The 20,288-nt window shown below is 41.1% G+C and overlaps 1 protein-coding gene across 3 annotated transcripts; it reads left to right on the forward strand.

The window, feature by feature from the left end:
- Positions 1–1,716: 1,716 nt before the first annotated feature.
- On the forward strand, positions 1,717–18,647 carry LOC119551071 (ALK tyrosine kinase receptor). Of its 3 annotated transcripts, none has more exons than XM_037860196.1 (9): positions 1,717–1,956; positions 8,288–9,347; positions 9,879–10,572; positions 10,641–11,133; positions 11,195–11,382; positions 11,444–11,621; positions 11,683–12,713; positions 13,144–13,351; positions 13,419–18,647. In XM_037860196.1, exons 2-9 carry the CDS (start codon positions 8,541–8,543, stop codon positions 14,935–14,937), a joined length of 5,118 nt encoding a protein of 1,705 aa, XP_037716124.1. In that variant the 5' UTR covers positions 1,717–1,956; positions 8,288–8,540; the 3' UTR covers positions 14,938–18,647. The 3 variants fall into 3 exon arrangements, with proteins under 3 accessions (XP_037716124.1, XP_037716123.1, XP_037716122.1); XM_037860195.1 differs by lacking the exon at positions 1,717–1,956 and adding an exon at positions 4,021–4,329; XM_037860194.1 differs by lacking the exon at positions 1,717–1,956 and adding an exon at positions 4,021–4,319.
- Positions 18,648–20,288: the final 1,641 nt, after the last annotated feature.

Here is a 20,288-nt window from a genome sequence, read left to right on the forward strand (position 1 = left end):
CTGACAGTTGACAGTTGAAAGTAGAAAACTGACAGTTGGGCAATCGGTGCAATTGACATGCGCCCCACAGGCGCCTTTCGCCACCAGACGGCTGCCCAGGGCTCCGGTTTTCGGATCTCGGTTTTCGACGTGCGGTGGCAACCCTCTAGGCACTCGAAAAAAAACCACCGACCGTCTGACCACACAGGGTATACGAAGAATTGAGGGATTTTCGAGTGCAGCCCTGTACTTGAACATCACGGAAATACCTTACCTTTTGTGGTTGGAATTTTAAAAATATTTTAAAGATGTTCCTATAAAATCAGATAGTAAACAGAAACAATCCGAGAAAACAAAATTCTTTATTACAGTCATGGTTTCAGTCTAAACTATCTTAATAATTGAACAACATTTGGTACTAATAGTTTTTTCTTTAAATAAGACATACTGTTCGACTGTCCCAACAAAACAAACAACTTGACCTGACAAGCTTTATCTCCCATATCTCCATTGACATCACTTCTCTAAACTTTTATTGGTTTCATATCGAATTTTATAGGATACTGATTTTTGATGTATACACTCTATACTTGACAATCATTAAAATAACTTACCTTTTGGAATTTTAGAAAATATTTTAAAGCCATTACCATAAAAACAGGTAGTTATCAGAACAAATCGATCTATGTATATTCAAAAACGAAATTCATGATGAAAGTCAGATTCCTTAAAATTTGAACTAAATATCTTATCTTATAAAGAAAATTTGGTTCTTAGGGTCCCAGCAAAATTTCAATAAATAAAATCTTGAACCGATGCGCTTAATCTCGTTCGCTTCGATTCGAATTCTATCGGGCACTGTTTGATTTATATACTCTATACTTTTCTAATTAGCTATTAATTAGGGTCCCAGCTTGGATCTTTAATGATTGACAAAGTGACACAAGAAACAAAAGCAATGTGCTGTTCAAGGGCGGAAAATCATATGCCATATATTTCTTTGATAAGGTTTTATAAAAAACATTATTCTTATCATAAAATAATTAGAATGGATAGCAATCCTTAGGCTTATTAGATAAGCCAAACATTCCTACTGATCGTTTGTTACTTTGATAGCTATATTTCAGTTCTATAAATCATAACAATTGGTCCGTAACTACGAATTTTGGTTTTGTTCCACCCAGAAATTTTAGTGATTCGTTCCACAGTGATCTGCAGAGTTCGCGAACTTCCGTTTTGCATCAGCGATTGCTGTCTCAGCCGCAGAATCATTAATTACTTTCGCAGCTACCCCAAGCGAAAAGAAACTGTCGCAGAGTCTTCTAAAAATATCTCTCCTTGCAACGCAGCGGACATAAATCTTCCGGCTGATCGGACTGCATCCCTCGCTGCTCTATAAGCAGGTAGACGCAGAGCGGAGGTCAGGGGTCAGGACAAAGGCTGCACAATGTCCAGCTCCTGACGCCACCTCCCCGCGGCGATTGGTGAAACGCACAAGTCAATTTCAATTGCATTACCACTTGACACGTCGCGCCGAAAACAAATAAACAAACAAACACGAACCCAAGGATGCGGCAGCCGTGGGAAAAGCAGTGGGAAAGAGCGAACCGGCAGATACAGATACAGACGCCAGATGAGATGAGATGGCCTGAGTTCGGGTCGTCTTCTTCGCCGACGCCTCCGCATCGGTCTTTTTAGCTTCTGGCCGATCTCTTGTCAGTCGTCGTCGAACAGTCGCATCTCTCGGTCGCCCAGCGGATGTCAAGCCAGCAGAACCGCACAGATATCCACGGGATACAGTCGTTCCGGTACTCGAGAAACTAAAGAACAGAAACCAAAATGTATCCGCAAGATACACGCTCTTGTGCGCGACTTTAAGTGAACATAATTGAAGACCAAGTGATATAAATAGTGAGATAAACTCTTTCTTCCACCGCGACACGTGCCGGGCCCACTTGTCCCCCCTCGAAAAACTGCGTGAGTTTTACCCCTATATAATCCGAAATCTATTTTTAAATATATATACTTTCTGGCGAAGTGCATCAGCTAGATGCGAACTGCGTATACTGAATATTTTATGAGACATTTTGGGAGCACTTCGCGCAATTTGCGCTCTCTAAACATTTTACGGGCCCGTTTGCTTTGGCTAAATAGAAACAACATAGAAAGATGGATGTACTGTGTTTTTATAAACCTCAGAAAAGATCTGTTTGACGAGTCTTCTAAATGGACTGCCAAATTGTGGTAAAAACCATTTTTGAAAAAATAATATTCGCATCATAAATGAAATCTTCTAAGAACCTTCAAAAGAAACTTTTGAAGAACTGCAAAAAAATCTTTTTATAAAAAATATTTTCTTCAGCACTTCCACTTTACTATTTGAGTACTTTCAATTTTATGGTAATTTTCGGAAAATGTTTGTAATCATATTTAGAGCGATTCGTCACTAATGTATTCTCCCGCTCCTAGTGATAAAAGTGGATGCTGAGATTTTCTTGTGATCTTCCCAGTCGTTCTCCTCTCCTCTCCCGATCTCTTTCTGTTGTCTGCGATTTTCTACAGCTGCCGACACTTATAAATATATTTGCATATATTAGCGTGTTCTACAGATATATCATCGTACGTATATCCGCACATGTACTTTCTTCTGCGCGATTCTATATTAATTTTTGCTTACTTGTCGCCACGTCTGTGTCGCCCATTTCCGTTTGTTGTCGTCATTAGTTGATGTTGTTTATGCCAAATTAAAATAATATTTCGGCAAGGAATATAGGGTCAGCTTATTGAATCAATGGGTATATTTTCTTTGAAATATACTAGGGCATACTTGTGCAATAAAACTAAAACAACACTGCATTTTCCTACAACCTTGACCTTTCGGTAGGTATTAATCTAAAGGAATTCCCAGAAATTATCAGGTGGTGCAGCATATGGCTTGCGATGTGTTTTTCAATCAATTCAAGCAATAATGAGATTCCCAGAAGGGGCACAACCTTCACACTTTCCCCAGAAACTGACTTGAACTTCAATTTGTTGCAGTGCTCTCTCATGCTTTATAGATGTCCATAGCTACATGCCAATTGTACAGCTCGAGTTAAGCTGAATACTAATTCTATTTATATTACCCCTTTTTAAAAATTTGGCCCAACCTTCTTTCCCCCTTAGATGTAATCCGAAAATTTCAAAGGACCAGCGGAACAGTGCAGCTTCATAAGCCCCTGCACATTTCTATATTTAGCCCATAGCCGTTTGCCCTTTTATCATGAGTTAATTGACAGATTACCATTTGAGAGCAGCCAAAGAAATGCGGCAAATTGAATTATTCCCTGTGCAGTGGTAGTCTTGCTTTTAAGCCTGGCCAACGGCACCTGTTGGCAGATTGCACCTTGTGCTAAGACCTGGCTTACTTAAATTACAAGTGTCCGGCTTATAAGCCAGGACGTCACAATCTCCGGGCGTGGAACAGGAGCAAGATAAATGCATTTGTGTCGCATCCGTGGCGCTGATTAGGTGATATTACATCGCAGGACGAAAGGATGGGGGCCCTAATGCACTGCAAATTGAAAGAGGAAACGCAGCCACGACTGAAACTGACGCACAAGCAACATGGACCCCCCCTTGAGGCCCCCGATCGAAAAGTAAGGGGGGGGGGGGTTTCGCCACTGCAGCGGCTGATGTAGCTAAATTCAATTTCCAGTAGTTTGCATTAATTTCCCGGCTTATGCCGACCGCCAGAGTGCGCCACTTTCCCCCTAATTCCCCCCAGTTGCCCCCCTTACTTTTCCCACTTTCACATTCAATCAAAAACAGCAACAGCTTTCGCTGGCCGAGAGAAAGAGCGAGTGAAAATCCAGCGAGTCCACACAGAGAAGTTTCCTCAATTTCCGAACGCATCTGCGACTGCGAGCTCGGGCTTCCTGTGGCTCGATTTCAGGCGCAGGATATTCGTTTAGCTGCCGACGCAAGATGCCGATGCCGATGCCAAGGATGCTGGCCGGGCTCTGGCGAATTTCCCCACATTTCAGTCTTCGTTTGCCGAGCGTCGTGCGCGCAAGTATCCCTCAGATACGCGGATAGACGGCCTCCAAAAAAAATATAAAAAAAAAACAACAAGATATACTTAAAAAGAAAAAAGAGCAAACCTGAGGAAAAAACAATACAGTTCAAACAGTGCTAGGGAAAATGTTACAACAAAAGCCGAGGGCAAATGAAAAGGAAACGGAAACGTGAAAACTTCATTATTTTCTTCACACCGCAAGGAAAAACATATTTTCCTCGGCACTATACATAATTCAAAGGCAGCAGCAGCTTTTGGAAAAATTCGGATACACCAAAAATGAGTGCGTTATGGTAAAATCAATTACATATTCCATAAGAAAAAAGGAATACCTAGCCTTTAAAGCTAGAAAGTTCCCAAAAATGATGTGGAAAATAGTGCTAAATCCAATGAAAAATTTGTTGAGCTGCAGGAAAAATTTCGTTACTTCCAAGCGTGTGTATGCGTGCTTTTGTGTGTGTGTGTGTGTGTGTGGTGTGTTTTTTGTGTAGTATCTTTTGTGCGCCTTGGCTCCCCTGTATCTGTGTATCTGTGAGATACGCAAAACAATTTGTCTGCGCCATTAGTAGCGAAGAGTGCCCCATGTGTGTGTGTATCCTGCGCAGTCAACGATACCGAAGCTGCGTCTCGCATCCTGGCAAATCCTTGCCCCATCGCCACCCCCCGCCACCCAACACCACCCAAAAAGGAGTCGGCCACCGAGGGCAGCGCAATACTCGCGACGTTGACGCAGCCTCCACTCGCTCCTTCTAATGTTGTTGTTGTTGCTCCTGCGGCGGCACTGTGTGTGTATCTGCAAAATAGAAGATACAGCACAGCGGTGCTCTCCATGTGCCTGGTCTCTTTTATTTCGTTTCAATTAGTTTTATTTCAGTTTTTGTTTTCTGATTAGTAGTACCTTGTATTCTATTAAATACTGAGAAACAGCACAATAGCTGGAGCCGCCTATTTTGCCACTTCTGCAGAATTTTACTATTTAAAAAAGGTGGCTTTGACCAACTGAAGCCATACTTCCCTTTTCTAAATACCCCCCTAAAATACAAATTGGAAGTTACCAATTCAAAACTCGTAGGCGGTGGAAATTATTTTTTTTTTTTTTGACTCCTTATTTACTATAGTCTAATGCTCCGTTTATAACTTACAACTAGTGGAAATGGAAAACTTTGACTACACAACTTTATGAACTGTCCGGTACATATTAATTCTCTAGATGAAAATAAATGCTTAGTTGCAAAGGCTGATCCGATTTTTGTTCTAGTCCTAAAAACTTATGGCCCTTGAGATTCACCTTTCACCTTTTCCCCAAAACAAATCTAGTTTTTAAGTTATTCAGCGATAAGCTGCCAGTTTTAGATCAGTATAAATTAAACATGCTTACCTTAATGCACACTAATTTGTTGATACCTTATTTATAAAATGTTATTAAGCATTTTAAAAAAATTCTAAGAAAAATGAGTGGGGGAGCAGGATACTTACTCTATCTGTATGTTCATAAAAGAGATACTTCCTCTATCTGTACGTTCATAAAATAGATGGTTGTAAAGTCCTTTGACTATAAACAAAACATAGACTTATTTTACTTTTTTTGCGTTTGAACCATCTAACCAATCTCTCTGTTGCATTTTAGCTGGCCATAGGAAATCTTTACTTACAACTTTTTAGTTACTTATCAAAATTAATTTGAGGAACTGTTTTCTAAAGATGATATATATATTTTTACCAAATTTAATTAAGCACTGAGTTGAACCATAGTTTAGATAATTTTTCCTAAAATATATTGAAGGCTAACAAGTTGGTTTTAGTTATAGATAAAACAAAAACTTATAATATCAAATGGAAAAACCTTTCCGCCACATAACAGCTTAAGCCATTGACTAAATAATCAAGTATCGCAAATATTGCTTTGTAGTAATAAATGCCTGACAGCTTATATATTTTTCTGAAGCGGACCGAATGGGAAATTTTAGAAAGTGTACTTTCAATAGAATATGGGGCCCATATTATATGGACAGGTCCTATGAGGCATCTGTTTTTTCATATAATATGAAGTTCCAATTGTGAATTCAGCTACGAAACTTCTTAAGCATATTTGCCTAAATAGTTAAAGAACGAATGTAAACAACAAAATAAAATAAAATCAGTATTTTTTGACCGAGCAAAGGAGGTTTCCTTCAAAGAAAACTGCAGTTAGGACTTCCTAAATCTATCTGCATCCTGAATACCCATCTTTTACCATCCTAATCATGCTCCAAACAGAAAACTACCCACAAAATCTGGATCTCGAGGGGACTTCGCGCCCCATCGTAGCCCTCGTAACTTCTGGCACTTGTCCGTGTCTTGAACTTTTGCCTCAGCGCGAGTTCGCTTCCTGTTGAAAATGGAAAATGGAGGGGGCATTTTGCATGCATGTGTAGTTTCAGCTAGTTAGCTTACCGCTTTTCCAGTTCAGCGCTTTCCCGCTTCACCGTTACTCGCAGGACTTTCAGCTTCAGTTGCGTTTCCGTTTTCTGCACTCGCTGCAATCTTACGGATAAAATGGCTGGGGGTTGGAAACTCTCAAGTTCTCGTTACTTTTCCCATTTTCGCTTTTTTCCATTTTTACGAGGCGTGTTTTGCCTTTCTCTATTTGTGCGTGTGTGTGTGTATTTACAATTCCGTTTTGTTGTTGTTTTCGCGACAGCCATTTTGTGTAGCATACTTTGCGTACTATGAAGTTACACACACACATACCAACGAGAGTTTCCTTTTTGTTTGTGTGGAAAATTTCCCAACTTTTTCGCTTTCCCAATATGGAATGTATTTTTTTTTCGGCCAAAATAAAAGAAAATGCGAAAAGCGAAAGGCCAGCAGCAGCAACAACAAAACTTTTCCTAGGCCCTCTCCCTCACACTTTCTCCTACTATCGCTTTCTCTCTCTCACTTGTCTATCTCTAAGTCTAGTATCCACAAGAAAAAAATAAATTAAAAATCAAATAAAAGAAAAGCAGTTGTTATTCGGCAAGCGAAATAAATCCCGAAAAGAAAATGCGAGAAAATACCAGTATCCGGCTGTGTGTGTGTCTGTGTCTGTGTGTTTGTGGAAAAGCGAAATGTTAAAAGTGATTTTGTACGACGCCCCTCGACCAGAGGAAAATGCCTGTGTCTATACGAGAAAAATAGATTGATTCGTTCTAAAAGCCAAATAATTATGAGGAAATCCACTTGGACATGTGGGCCTATTCTATTGAAAAATAAATACATATATGTGTGTCAATATAAATTTAGAATCAGGCCAATGTTTTCCAATCAGAAAAGCAATCTACAGAGCAATATTTATGATAAGTAAAATTAAATTTGAATTATTTTGTTGAAATGTTAATGGAATATGGAATATTTTTTATTTTTTTTTTTACTATAAACTTTGATTTTTATTTACTTTGAGTTTTCATATTCATATTTATGCATAGCCAATTTTAGTGATAAAAATAAATATAAAAACACAAGTTTTATAACAAAAATATAGTAGAGTATTATGAGACAAGATGTTTAAGGTATTTTATATTTATGATACTTCAAATCCGTGTAAAATTTTTATTTTGGAAAACAATTCTTTTTGTGTATAAATAAGATTGGAAATGAAAATTTTGGGTAACGAAAACTAGATTCTTTTATCAATTTAGATCATAATCCTTTTATTTTATTCCTTGTCTTGAACTTCAGAGTGCACTAGCAGTATTTTATAATTCCTAAAAATAATTTCGGGGGATTTTTAGATATAAGTTCAAACTTTATACCTTAAAATATTTAAAGACCATTTTCTGCATTTATGAAATTTTAAGTAATGGAATGCTGCGATAGGTGTACCATAATATACAAATTGAAGAGGAAAATTTAAATTTTTGCAATCAGATTTCGCAGGTAATCGGAAGACCTTCCATCGCGCAGATTTCCTTAGGCAGAAAGAAATTTCGGCATTCCAAAAAAATCTCGTCCCTTAATAAAGGCAATCTTATTGCATTTTCGGGCCTTGGGCTTCCATTGTCGAAATGCTCGCCTGCGGGAGGCAGCACTTTCATTGATTTGTTACAAGGACGTGGGCTTGGGGTGCAGGTCCTTTGAAACAGGACACATGTGGCTGTGTGGCTGGGGCTAAACCTAAAACCCCTGCATTATGAAATGTCATTACGTGGGAGGCCTTGTCTCTCTACCTAAAAGTCAAATGTCAATGCGGCTGATTAATTATATCTTATCAAATTTTTCACTTTCCCGCAGAATCCAACGAAGGTGGCAATTAATTAGGAACGAAAAAACACACACACTCACACTCACCTGTGGGTGAGAGCTTTAGCAATGAGCTGCCTCCACTTGAAGAACTTCAAATGCGCCGAGTGGTCGCAATCGTTACCAAGGAGTTAAGCACCTGAATATCATAGCATAGGAACACGCCACACTTGAAGTCATTTTCTGGGAAGAATTCTTCTCCTGAAGTCTATCGAAAAAAGTGGTTAAAAAAGGGAATCTCAGCATGCCACCGATCAGGCAGCTGATGCTGGTGGTGCCAGTGGTTCTGGCTCTGCTGTCCCTCCTGGTGGATCCCTCGTTCGCCCAGCGACCGCTGATCATGAACCACACCTTCAGCTCGCTGCCCATGTCCCAGCATCCGAGCTTCAACAGTTGGCCAGGTGCCCCGGCGGGAAAACAGCTGCGGAATGGTAGGCTCCATGAGCAGCCTCTACCCCTGCCACAACCCACTTTACCGGTGGCCACGCAGTACGAGGATTACGAGGCGGCACCGCCAGGATCGCGGAGGGACAACAAGCGGCGACTGGCCCAAATGGCCCAGCGACCCGGAAGCGGAAATGGCGGACGACGTGGCATGGAGTCGCTGCGCAAGGAGCTTATGAATCCCTCGGTGGGTGGTCCGGGTGGTGGCATTTCCGGTGCCAGTGCCGGCTATCCCTCGTACTCCGCCACCTCCTCCATTGGCCGCATCGATGGTCTGGGTCAGGGCATTGGCTCCGCGGATCGCTATGGAGCCCTCTACGAGCTGAAGCAGCCCAGTGGCATGGCCGCCATGACAGCTGGTCCTTTGGGAGGACCTTACTCCACCAGATTACCTCCTCTCTATGCCGGTGTGGATGATCAGCCCAAGCGCTTCAACCAGCGGAAGAACTCCATCAGCGAGCTGTACAAGCTGAAGAAGGCCCTCAACCAGGCGGATGAACCTGCTGGCGGGGTCACACACGGAAACTTCGAGGGGGATCCTCAGCCCTCGTCGGCGGACCCGCTGCAGGAAATCAAGGACCGCATCAGAGATACATCTCCAAATGCGGTGAGTTGTTTATTATAACTAAATATTAAACCTTAACATTCGATCATCCCTGCAATACTTAAATATCCAACTAAAATATTCCCTAGTTATTGCAGAAAAACCAAATATTTGGAGTATTGGATTGTTAGAAAACTATAAAGTTCAATCTAAACAAGTTGAGATCACTTTAAAATTATTTTTACAAAGAATACATATTTAATCGTTTTTACAAAATGTATCTTACTTTTACATTTACATTTTTGGTTTGTATACTTCAATTGAATTCCTTTACAAAAATCACATATTTATATCCGGTATTCTATATATTCTTATTAAGTTTGGGTTAATACACGAAGTTAAACTCAAGTATCATGTATTTTTGATAGTTATATTTCTATTAAAATAAAATATCCAACTTAAATACATATTTTATTTTTATTTAAGTATGATTTTTAAAAATTTTGAGGACAGGGATACCTTGCTTATTCTTATTTACAATTCGTGTTGAAATATAATTCCTTATAAATAAATCGTTTCCCTTCTACCCCTTAGAACACCTACGCTCCCCACACGGATGCCACGCCCTCGTCGGAGTACGAGTATGAACTGGGCGTAAAGTGCAATTTCGAGACCCCTTGCTCCTGGACCTGGGGCAACTACACGGACGGTTTCCAGGTGATATCTGGCATGGAGTTATTCAAGAAGAATCTCACAGGACTACTGCCAGGACCCACAGCCGATAGTATTGATGATGCGAACGGAAGGTTCCTGTACGCCCGCGTGATCCCGAACTCAAAGCCTCTGAATCTCACCTCTCCGGAATTCAGTACTACCATGGAGAAGTGCTTTCTGGAGGTGTACATGCACCAAAGTGACATGAGCCACGGACTCTCGAGGGTGGTGGTGGAACCCCTCCACACATCCGAGAGCAGTTGGGTTCCGGCCGAGATATTGGGCGACAACCAGCGCCAATGGACGAGGAAGGTATATCGCTTGGGGCGCGTTTCCCGCGATTTCCGCATCGTTTTCGAGGTGGTTCCCGAACTGCGTCCTGGGCAGAAGGGTCATGTGGCGCTGGACAACTTGCGGATGGTCAACTGCTTCCCCGAGGGCACCAAGTCCGAGAAGTGCAGCACCTCGCAGGTCAAGTGCACAGCCAACAAGGTGCCCGTGTGCATCCATCTTCCGCGAATCTGCGATATCACCAGGGATTGCGATGATGCGGAGGATGAGCAGCAGTCGTGTGGTGAGTGTATAATACCACCCTATTCCCAAAAATCATTTACTAAATCCCTACATTTCTACCAATCCCAGATAAAATACCTTACGGTGGTCGTTGTGACTTCGAGGAGGACTGGTGTGGTTGGCGGGATTCGGGAAAAACTACGTTGACCTGGTCACGGCACACGGGATCTTCACCCACCCACGACACCGGACCGGATGGGGATCACACGATGCAGCATTTGCAGAACAACACCAGTGGATACTACATGCTGGTCAACATGAACCAGCACCAGAACAACACCGAAAAGAACTCAATCATAGGATTTGCTAGTAATGCCATAATGGTCAGCAAGACCTTCAATCCGCCGCCTTCTGTCCATGGAAATCCGGACTCTGCCTATCGCAACTCCTGTGTGGTGAGGTTTTTCATCCACCAGTTCGGCAAGAATCCGGGCAGCATCAATCTCTCCGTGGTGGAGATGAAGGAGAAGGAGAACATCACCACCACGCTGTGGTGGAGCACCAAAAACCAGGGCAGCGATTGGCTGAGGGCGGAATATGTACTGCCTAATATAACGTCCAAGTGAGTTTTGCCTATTTATGGTATAATCTATATAATCCATTTAATTTCCGATATCCCCTAGATACTATCTTCAATTCGAAGCTCGCATGGGCATGAGAATCTACTCGGATGTGGCTGTGGACGACTTCTCGCTGAGTCCCGAATGCTTTGGCCTCAATATCCCAGCAGATCACCTGGGTGGCTACAACTACTGGGATGTGCGGCAGAATCTGAAGAGTCCCTCCTACAAAGACTTTGAGCACACCAACTGTAAGTTAACCAATGAAAGTCTAGTTGATTTGGTAACTTATATGGATTTTACCCTTTGTAGATCTTGAGCTAACCAGCTGCGACACTCGTGGCATGATAGGACCTTCGCAGTCGCAATGTGAAGCCTCCTACAGGGAGCAGAATAAAACACATGTCCTGCGAGAAGTCCATGTGGTGGAGGACCAGAGCAGCTACAAGGGCATGCAGAAGTGGAAGGTTCCCCACGAGGGGCACTACACGTGAGTTAACCTTTATAGTTAACAACAACTTCCATTCTAAATGTACTACAATCCTTTCCAGAATCATTGCCAAGGGCGCCAGTGGAGGTCTGGGTTCGGGTGGCGTTGGCAGCTCTCGTGGATCGGTGGCCGTGGCTGTTCTGGAGCTCCATAAGCACGAGGAGCTCTACTTCCTGGTGGGTCAGCAGGGTGAGAATGCCTGCATCAAGTCCATGGGAGTTCTCAAGGAGCCTGGCTGCGGCACTGATCACGACCTGGATTTGGGCCAATATAGCTTCCGTTCCAAGCAGGATATGGTCAAGAACATTTACATAGAGAATGGTGCTGGCGGTGGAGGTGGAGGCTCCTATGTATTCCTCCTTAACCAGGCCAAAAACGAGGCAGTACCTCTCTTGGTGGCTGGTGGCGGAGGAGGTCTTGGCATTGGCCAGTACATAGACGAGGACTTCCAGCATGGTCAGAAGGCTAAGCCACTGCAGGCGCCAGAAAGTGGACAGATCAACGGAGAGCCGCTGAACAAGAAGACCGCTGGCCCGGGAGGCGGATGGAGGGCCAAGGAGGATCAGGCCCTGAGTCCCACCAATGGGGCTGCTCTACTCCAGGGCGGTCGAGGTGGTCACTCCTGCTATGTGGAACTGGCGGACAATGGAACCTCTGTTCACCGACATGGCCAAGGTGGCTTCGGAGGCGGCGGAGGTGGCTGCAATACCGGAGGAGGAGGCGGTGGCTACGCCGGTGGGGATGTCTATCTGACCGAGTCGAATGGCGAGGGCGGTAGCTCCTACATCAGTCCCAGTCGGAGTCTCCGCGAGATTAGTGAAATCCATGCCGGTGCCAGCAGTGGTCCAGGTGCCATCATCATCATTCCGGCCATTGAGGGCTGTGGCTGCGACTACAGGTGTGTGGCTTTGGACGAGTTCCGGTCGAAGGTGCGGTGCATCTGCCCGGATGGCTGGAGCTTGAAGAGGGACAACCACACCGCCTGCGAGATTCGCGAAGAGGCCAAGTCATCCTACCAGTACCTCGTCTCCATCCTGATGGTCTCGCTGGCCGTGCTCTTCATCTCCATTGCGGCACTCATCTTTATGCTGTGTGAGTAGATCGAAAAAAAATATTTAAAGACCAGTTCTTAAAAATGTTAGGAACCACTTTATTATTCGTTTTTGGTATCAAATTTGTTTCATGGAATGTTAGTTATAATTTAATGATAAAGATATAATATTTAAAAAGAAGACATTAATATAGCTTATGGTTTTCTTAGTTTGAAAATAACTTTGTCATATATGTATATCTTCAATGCCTGGTTAAGTTTGAATAAAAATAAATCTGAAATAGATAGGCATATAAAAAATATTAAGGGTTCATATAGGATATTAAATTGCGTGTATGCATATGTGTATAGAAATTGAAAAATATGTTAAGGCAGACATTATAATTTTAACCAGAACTTATCCATCTTTTTTATAGTGTGTGCCCTTTGTAACTAACTTATGCTAATCAATTTTTTTTGCATTCATCGTAGACAATCGCTATCAACGAAAGAAGCAGTCGAAAAAGCGCCACAAGATGCTCGTAGAGCAGGATCTTCAGCTAACACGATTGCGCAACAATATCGATGACTCCAATCTGAACAACTTCAATCCCAACTATGGATGCGATGGCATCCTCAATGGTCACATCGATGTCAACAGTTTGCCACAAGTGGCTCGCGACAGCCTGCAGTTGGTCAAGTGAGTACCTAAGCTTTATTTATCATCTAATACCTTATAATAATGTAACTCCCTTAATTACTTTTAGTGCCCTGGGCAAAGGCGCGTTTGGAGAGGTATATATGGCCTTATATCGCCATCGGGACGGAGATGCCGTGGAAATGGGCGTGGCAGTGAAGACCCTGCGCGAGGATCCCAAGCGGGAGAAGGAGGAGGACTTCCTGAAGGAGGCAGCCATCATGGCCAAGTTCAATCACCCGAACATGGTGCACTTAATCGGCGTCTGCTTCGACCGTCAGCCGTACTATATAGTCTTGGAACTGCTCGCCGGCGGGGACCTGCAGAAGTTCTTGAGGGAGAACAGGAATACCCCAGAACGACCTTCCCTGTTGACCATGAAGGATCTGCTCTTCTGCGCCTTGGACGTGGCCAAGGGATGTCGCTATATGGAGAGCAAGCGATTCATCCATCGGGACATTGCCGCCAGGAACTGTCTGCTGAGCAGTAAGGGTCCTGGCCGAGTGGTGAAGATCGCCGACTTCGGCATGTCCCGGGATATCTACAGATCGGATTATTATCGCAAGGGAGGCAAGGCCATGTTGCCCATTAAGTGGATGCCACCGGAGGCCTTCCTTGATGGCATATTCACCTCGAAGACAGATGTCTGGTCCTTTGGCATTCTCCTGTGGGAGGTCTTTAGTTTGGGCCGTTCGCCATATCCGGGTCAGCATAATACCCAGGTGATGGAGCTGGTGGTGCGTGGCGGTCGACTGGGCTCACCCACCGAGTGTCCCGTCTCCATCTATAAAGTGATGGCCGACTGCTGGAATCCCACACCCGAGGATCGGCCCACTTTCATCACCCTGCTGGAGCACCTGACCGCCTGCACCCAGGATGCGAGCATAATGAATGCCCCGCTGCCCAATATCCTGGGACCCACGGCCTCCGAAAGAGATGACACCGTTATACGGCCGCCCAACGGCGAGGAGTTCTGCCTGGCGGTGCCGGATTACCTGGTACCCCTGCCACCGGGTGGCAGCAGTAATCCCTCGGTGGCCAGTGGTTCGGGCTATGTTCCAGAATCGCAGCGCCAGCAGATGAGCTCTTGCACCCCGCCGGCGGTCACTTCACCCGCTGCCCCTCATCCCAGGCCAGTGGAGAATCTGCCGCCAACCAGTGGAGATTGCTGGGAGACCTCCTTTATACTACCGAACTCCAAGGTGGAGCCACCGGTGGCTGGGAGTGGCCATGACGTGCCACTGGCCGCCGGCGAGGAGGCCAAGCTGATCAGCCTGGACACACCGCAGCCCACGCCGACCACCATCCAGCCACCGCTGTCCTTCGCCTCGCAGCTAGACGGGATCACGCTGGATCCCTCGGCGCTGACCAAGGGACTGCCCAACGGCAGTGCCAAGCAGTCGTACGCCAATGTCCAGGTGAAGAGCGATGCCGAAGGAAAGCCCCTCAACGGGGTGGTGGTGGCCAATGGAACGGTGATGAACGGGGAGGTCTCGACGGGATCGGGTGGTGCCGATTCGCCCTTCACCATCCAGGGATACGCGGAGCGCTACAAGGACAACAACAATCATTCCGAAATCAGTTGTTAAACGGGCCCTCGGAAATAGGCTATCCCTATATCAGGATTATACTTTAAAAGTCAATAGCTCAGTTTTCCAAATTAATTGTTTCATGATTTTTTGAGAAGATTTTAAAAATCTTTTACCAAAAAGTACAGGTCAAAGATCTACTAATTAACAATCCAAAGATAGGACTTCTAAGGTATATTCCTGATCTTGGTCAGCATCTTTATCGCTCGAAATTTGTCTTGTTTGGGGCAATCACAATTTGCTTGCGCCTCACCAGCGCTCTAAATATATTTATTCTCGAATCATAAAATGAGAAAAACCAAAACAATTGGTCTAACAGAAACCGAGTGAGAACTTCACAAACAAAATTGTATTGTAATTTAATCTTAAATTTGTATTGCGTAAAAACAAACAAAAAACCAAAGTCGGATAACAAGAAACTGCAAGTAACATATAAACTTAGTTGATATAAATAGTTTAGTTTTTTACCAGATATTAGTTTTGCGAAAAAAGAAAACAAAAAAGTAAGTGAAGTAAAAGAACATTTTGCGAGAGGTTGTATATATTAATTGTATCTAAGTTTTACACTTGCCCTTAGTTTTATTTAACTATTTTTTTACATCTTTAGTTGCCATACCCTTAGTTAACGTTTTAAGCTGATGACTGAAATGCCAAACAATATTCCTAAAGTAAACAAAAAGTAAAGAACGAAACGATAGCTTATTTTTAATACGCAGTCCAGAACCGGGAACCAAGATGCCAACTCAAAGTAGTTCAAAGTGTCAAAGCAAATAGCTCGTTTAAAGTTCGCAATAATACCACAGATGTAGTCAGAAATGCCAACACATATGTTTTTAACATAGGATATACTTTACTTTAGGATTCTCGATTCTTGCGTTGATTACTCCGAACGAAATTAAACTTAGTGTAAATAACAAGCTTCCGTCGTAGCGAATTACGTATATTGTATGTATTTGAGTAGTCTTAAGGAAAATAAACAGAATAGTAGCGTATAAAGCGATAGAAGAAAACTACAATTTACAGGGTGATTTTTATGAAAATTCAGTTGTATGTTTGAAAAACAAAAATTAGCATTAACGAAACCAAGTTGACGCAACGACTTTCAGCTCAATTTGAGTTGCTTAAAATGTTGTAAAATATTCTTTCAGCACAGCCCTGTATTGGTTCATCATCATTAACGCTCTTTTTTCAGGTGTTGATCGGAATTCGAAATTTTGTACATTTAGTTGGAACGTAACAAACAAGCTTTAAATTATATAATTTTTATAAAGATATATTAACGATATACAAGTGAGGCGACAACATTAAATTTAACCAAGCAGAGGATAAATAAAATATACAAGAATGGGGTAGCCCATTTAATTTATTATATATTGAGGTAGGAATACATGCATAAGCATTTATGTATGTACAATTAGGCATAAGCAAATTGAGTGTGTGTTTAAAACAGCAAATCGAAAACAAAAAGTATAAACATATTTAGATAATGATACCGAAACATATATAGGAAAGATACGTTACGTCTATGTTTTGCTTTATGTACAAGTCTACTGTTATATGCGCATACATCTATATACACGCAAACATATTCTCGTATAAAAACATATGTATAATCAACTTATATATCCAATATGTATGTGCGACTAAAGCGAACCGTAAATTAAAATGCTGAATACGCGGAAAACAAAAACATGTAAATTACGTTTATATTTACATAGGTCTTACACGTATAATCAGCCGATCTCATGTTATTACTTCAAGATACCTATTATTACTCATGATTAAATTGAAGATTATTATTAAACATTTTTTAATGAACATATTCTTGCATAGGACAAGCCCTATATTATTTAACACAGTTCTAAAGACACCCTCTTCGGTTTATGATCTTAAAGGAATTATCACAGTGAAGTAAAAGCGAGAGATCGGCTGGCTGTGCAATTTACAATATATTTTACATGCGTCTTGCCACAGAAAATACCGGAACCCAAACAAAAAATGTACAAAATAAAATAAAAACAAATGAGAGAAAATAGAAATAAATAAAAATCTACCAATGTATGCTCACAATCGCAGGCTCAATAAGTGTACGAATATACTTGAAGATATATCTCAGCATCCACGGCTTACACTTAGTCTTAACACCTTATCGAGTCGATAACTTGGCAGTATTTTCCGTTGCTGTACGTGTATCTATTATGGTTGTGCCGAGGCATCTAAAGTAAGCGAAGTAGGCTTACTCAAGTGCATTACACACACATCTCCAGGAGGTCCTTTCCGAGTACATGCATATGTATAAACACACACACACCTGCGAACAGGATTCCCACACATTTTTGTACCCTGACGACATTACCTTGTGTACCTAAAGCCCACAACCTGAAAGAGAGAAGATAACATATGCATATATCCACAGATCGTTGTTGATTGATTGTTGGCACTGGTTCAGTTCGAGATCGAGATTTTGGGGCTTTGATTTGGGCAGGGAATCTATTTCCAAGGCAGATCGGCTTGTGATCGTTATGTTATGGATTTAAAGATAGGCGAAGAGTCGTTATGATTCTGCAATTCGGCAACAGTTTGAGATGTTTTTATAGAGTTGAGTTGAATTGATGGCGAAGATGGTTTAAATATTTATTGCTGTTCATTTGACAGACATTAATGTAGTTCAATTCTTTGGGATGGGATCTGAAAGTTTTTGAAGCTTAGAACCAGGTCAAGGCATTTACTTCTGACGAGATAAATCATTGTTATCGGCATAAACGATTTCGATTGGAATATCAGTAGCTTTGCATACACTTCTTTTCTCAACAATAAAAAAATCGCAACGAAGTTTAGAAAAGTAAACATAAACGATATATTTAAACATATATATTTAAAGACAAATTTAAGAAATGAAATAAGTAAAAGTCTCACACAATAAACGGTATTTTTATATACTACAAAAACCCCACAAAAAAAATCGAGAAAAACCAAACCACAAAAAAACGGAATGCAAGTTTAGTGCATGCGAACAGGCTTAAACTTAGCTCTAGCTATAAAGTATAAAAACAAAATTAATGGTTTTCATTTAAAATCGTAAATTATTTTGTTACATTTAAAGAGTAAAGAAAAACCAAAAATAAATAATAAACAAGAAACAGAAACGCAAAGACTAGAACCACATTTTGTAAGCTGGATCGCTTGAGTAATGGATCGGTGGCAAGTAAAATATATAATGCAGCATAAGCAAACCAACCAACAGCAAAAAGTCCATTTAGAGAAGCTACCACACTCGAGAGAAATACGAATCTATTGTCATAACTTGCTGAAAAATGATGGCGGGCGAAGAAAGCGAACCGGAACTTGAGAACTCCACTCACATAGTATAATTTTCGATTCGGTCTAGGCTATAGAGAAGTACCAGCTAAGCAACCTATAACAAACACTTACCCATACTCGTATCTCCCCTCACCCACCCCAAAACTTCGGATTTCCACATTTTCTATGCTTTTCCTCCCTTGTGAGTCGAGAGGACTAGTTTTGAATTATCTAAGCATAAGCACATCTCACAAAGCAAAACCGAAAAAGTATAAATATATCTTAATGGCATATATATTTGGCGCTACGGAGTGGAAAACAATTTTAAAGTTGGTAGCGTGTAAGCGCTGGAAATGCGAAATGACAAAAGCTGAGAAACTGAGAAAAAAAGAATAAAAATGAAATTCATGTGTACAAAAACAAGATGAAATGTGTTTTTATTTGGGCAACACCTTTCCTTCCACCATAAAAACTAATTGCCAGACCATTTTCTTTGTTATTTTCTTTTATTGAGTTTTTTTTTTTAGGTTGGATTAATCTCCAGTTTTTCATCAATTCATTATCATTTTCATTCATTTCATTACTAAAGTCAATTTCATGCCATTGCCGATAAGAACTAAAACTTTATATAGCTTACAATTGGTTTGCATAGTTTTAGTTTCCCGCCACTGTCACGAAATATTTTTATTGGATAGTTTTTAGTTTTTTCTAGAAGCTAATTGAACGTTTTTATTTAGGGAAATAAAAAGAAGAACGCGTTGGTATAGTTGTATTATTATTTTGGAAGTGTATTTTATTGATGCACTGCAATTTACAAATCGATTTAGAAATAAAACATAATAAATTCTAGGCATAACATAAGATATTCATAATTGCACGAAAACGAACCCGAGAACGAACTATATCCTGGCCGTGACCCGGCCATTATTACCTGGCCTATATCGATCAAACGAGACGGGAAGCAAAAGTCCAAAGTGGAGGAAGAGTTGGTTGGTGACCCGATTTCCTACTGACTGGATGGAATGTTCTTACTATATGTGTCTTGGTTTCTGTGTGTGTTTGTATAGGTTTTTTGTTTTGTTTGTGTTTTTTTTTTTAATTTATCGCATTTAAATATAAATTTCATAATCATGTTTCTCTAATTGCGTTTGTTTCAAAAAACTTCATTCATAGTTTGTTATTTTTTGGAAACTCCATTTCTGGCTACGCTTAGATTTAGTTTTTAGGCTGCAAATGCTAAGAAATTATGTTTCTGATGTTTATATATAAATATAATTTTTGTTTTCATTAATTTATTATCATTATGATTTTTTTGTAGTTTTTCGCTTGTGTTTTCGCTTTTTTGTCATATACATATACATAAATTGAATTTTGTATATCTGAATTTTGTCTCCTGTCGTATATAATTCCGCTCCTTCTGCTTTGTTTTATATAAATTGAAAACTTAATTGTAAATGTAAAAATGTTAAAACTACATTCAATTATAAATAATGTTGGTTTTTTGTTTGTCGTATTATTTATATGCAATGTTCGCTCGTTACGTAATAATATTTATAATTAATATTAATTAATTAGCATAGTTTACGTTACGTTTATGTAATTTTTAAAGCAATAACAAGCCATTTCATTTAATTTCATTTATTCTCTTTACTAATCATTGCTGAATTAATCGCCTTTGTTTGCGCATTTGTCATTTCAAATTTCTTTTCTGTATAGTTTTGGATGTACTAATTCATGCAAATTGCTTCATTATCGATGAATCCCGACCATAAATTCACTCGAGCAATCCCCCCATCTCTTTATGCAAAAAGGTGGAACTCACTTCGACTCTGGGCTTTCCCCTTGCGCGTTTAAATTATTTCACAAAATTGTACAATCTCGCAGAAGGAGAGAGAGATAAATGGAGACAACAACCGACACCGGGGGCTCTATAAAATTCCTGCCCTCTCACACCTGACCTGACCTATCATTGCACCTGAATAAATGTGATGGATGCCATTTAATTACCCCATTGCGTTAATGTCAATATTTTAATCTGTTAGTTAGTAGCC

The sequence above is a fragment of the Drosophila subpulchrella genome, chromosome 2R (assembly GCF_014743375.2).
Source record: "Drosophila subpulchrella strain 33 F10 #4 breed RU33 chromosome 2R, RU_Dsub_v1.1 Primary Assembly, whole genome shotgun sequence".
NCBI lineage: Eukaryota > Metazoa > Arthropoda > Insecta > Diptera > Drosophilidae > Drosophila > Drosophila subpulchrella.

What these genes read in the sequence shown, in the direction of transcription:
- LOC119551071 (XM_037860196.1), top strand. Translation starts at nt 8,541, where the DNA reads ATGCCACCGATCAGGCAGCTGATGCTGGTGGTGCCAGTGGTTCTGGCT. An exon ending in CTGCCTAATATAACGTCCAA is followed by an intron (nt 11,134 to 11,194) that starts GTGAGTTTTGCC and finishes GATATCCCCTAG; the next exon opens with ATACTATCTTCAATTCGAAG. An exon ending in GGCACTCATCTTTATGCTGT is followed by an intron (nt 12,714 to 13,143) that starts GTGAGTAGATCG and finishes CATTCATCGTAG; the next exon opens with ACAATCGCTATCAACGAAAG.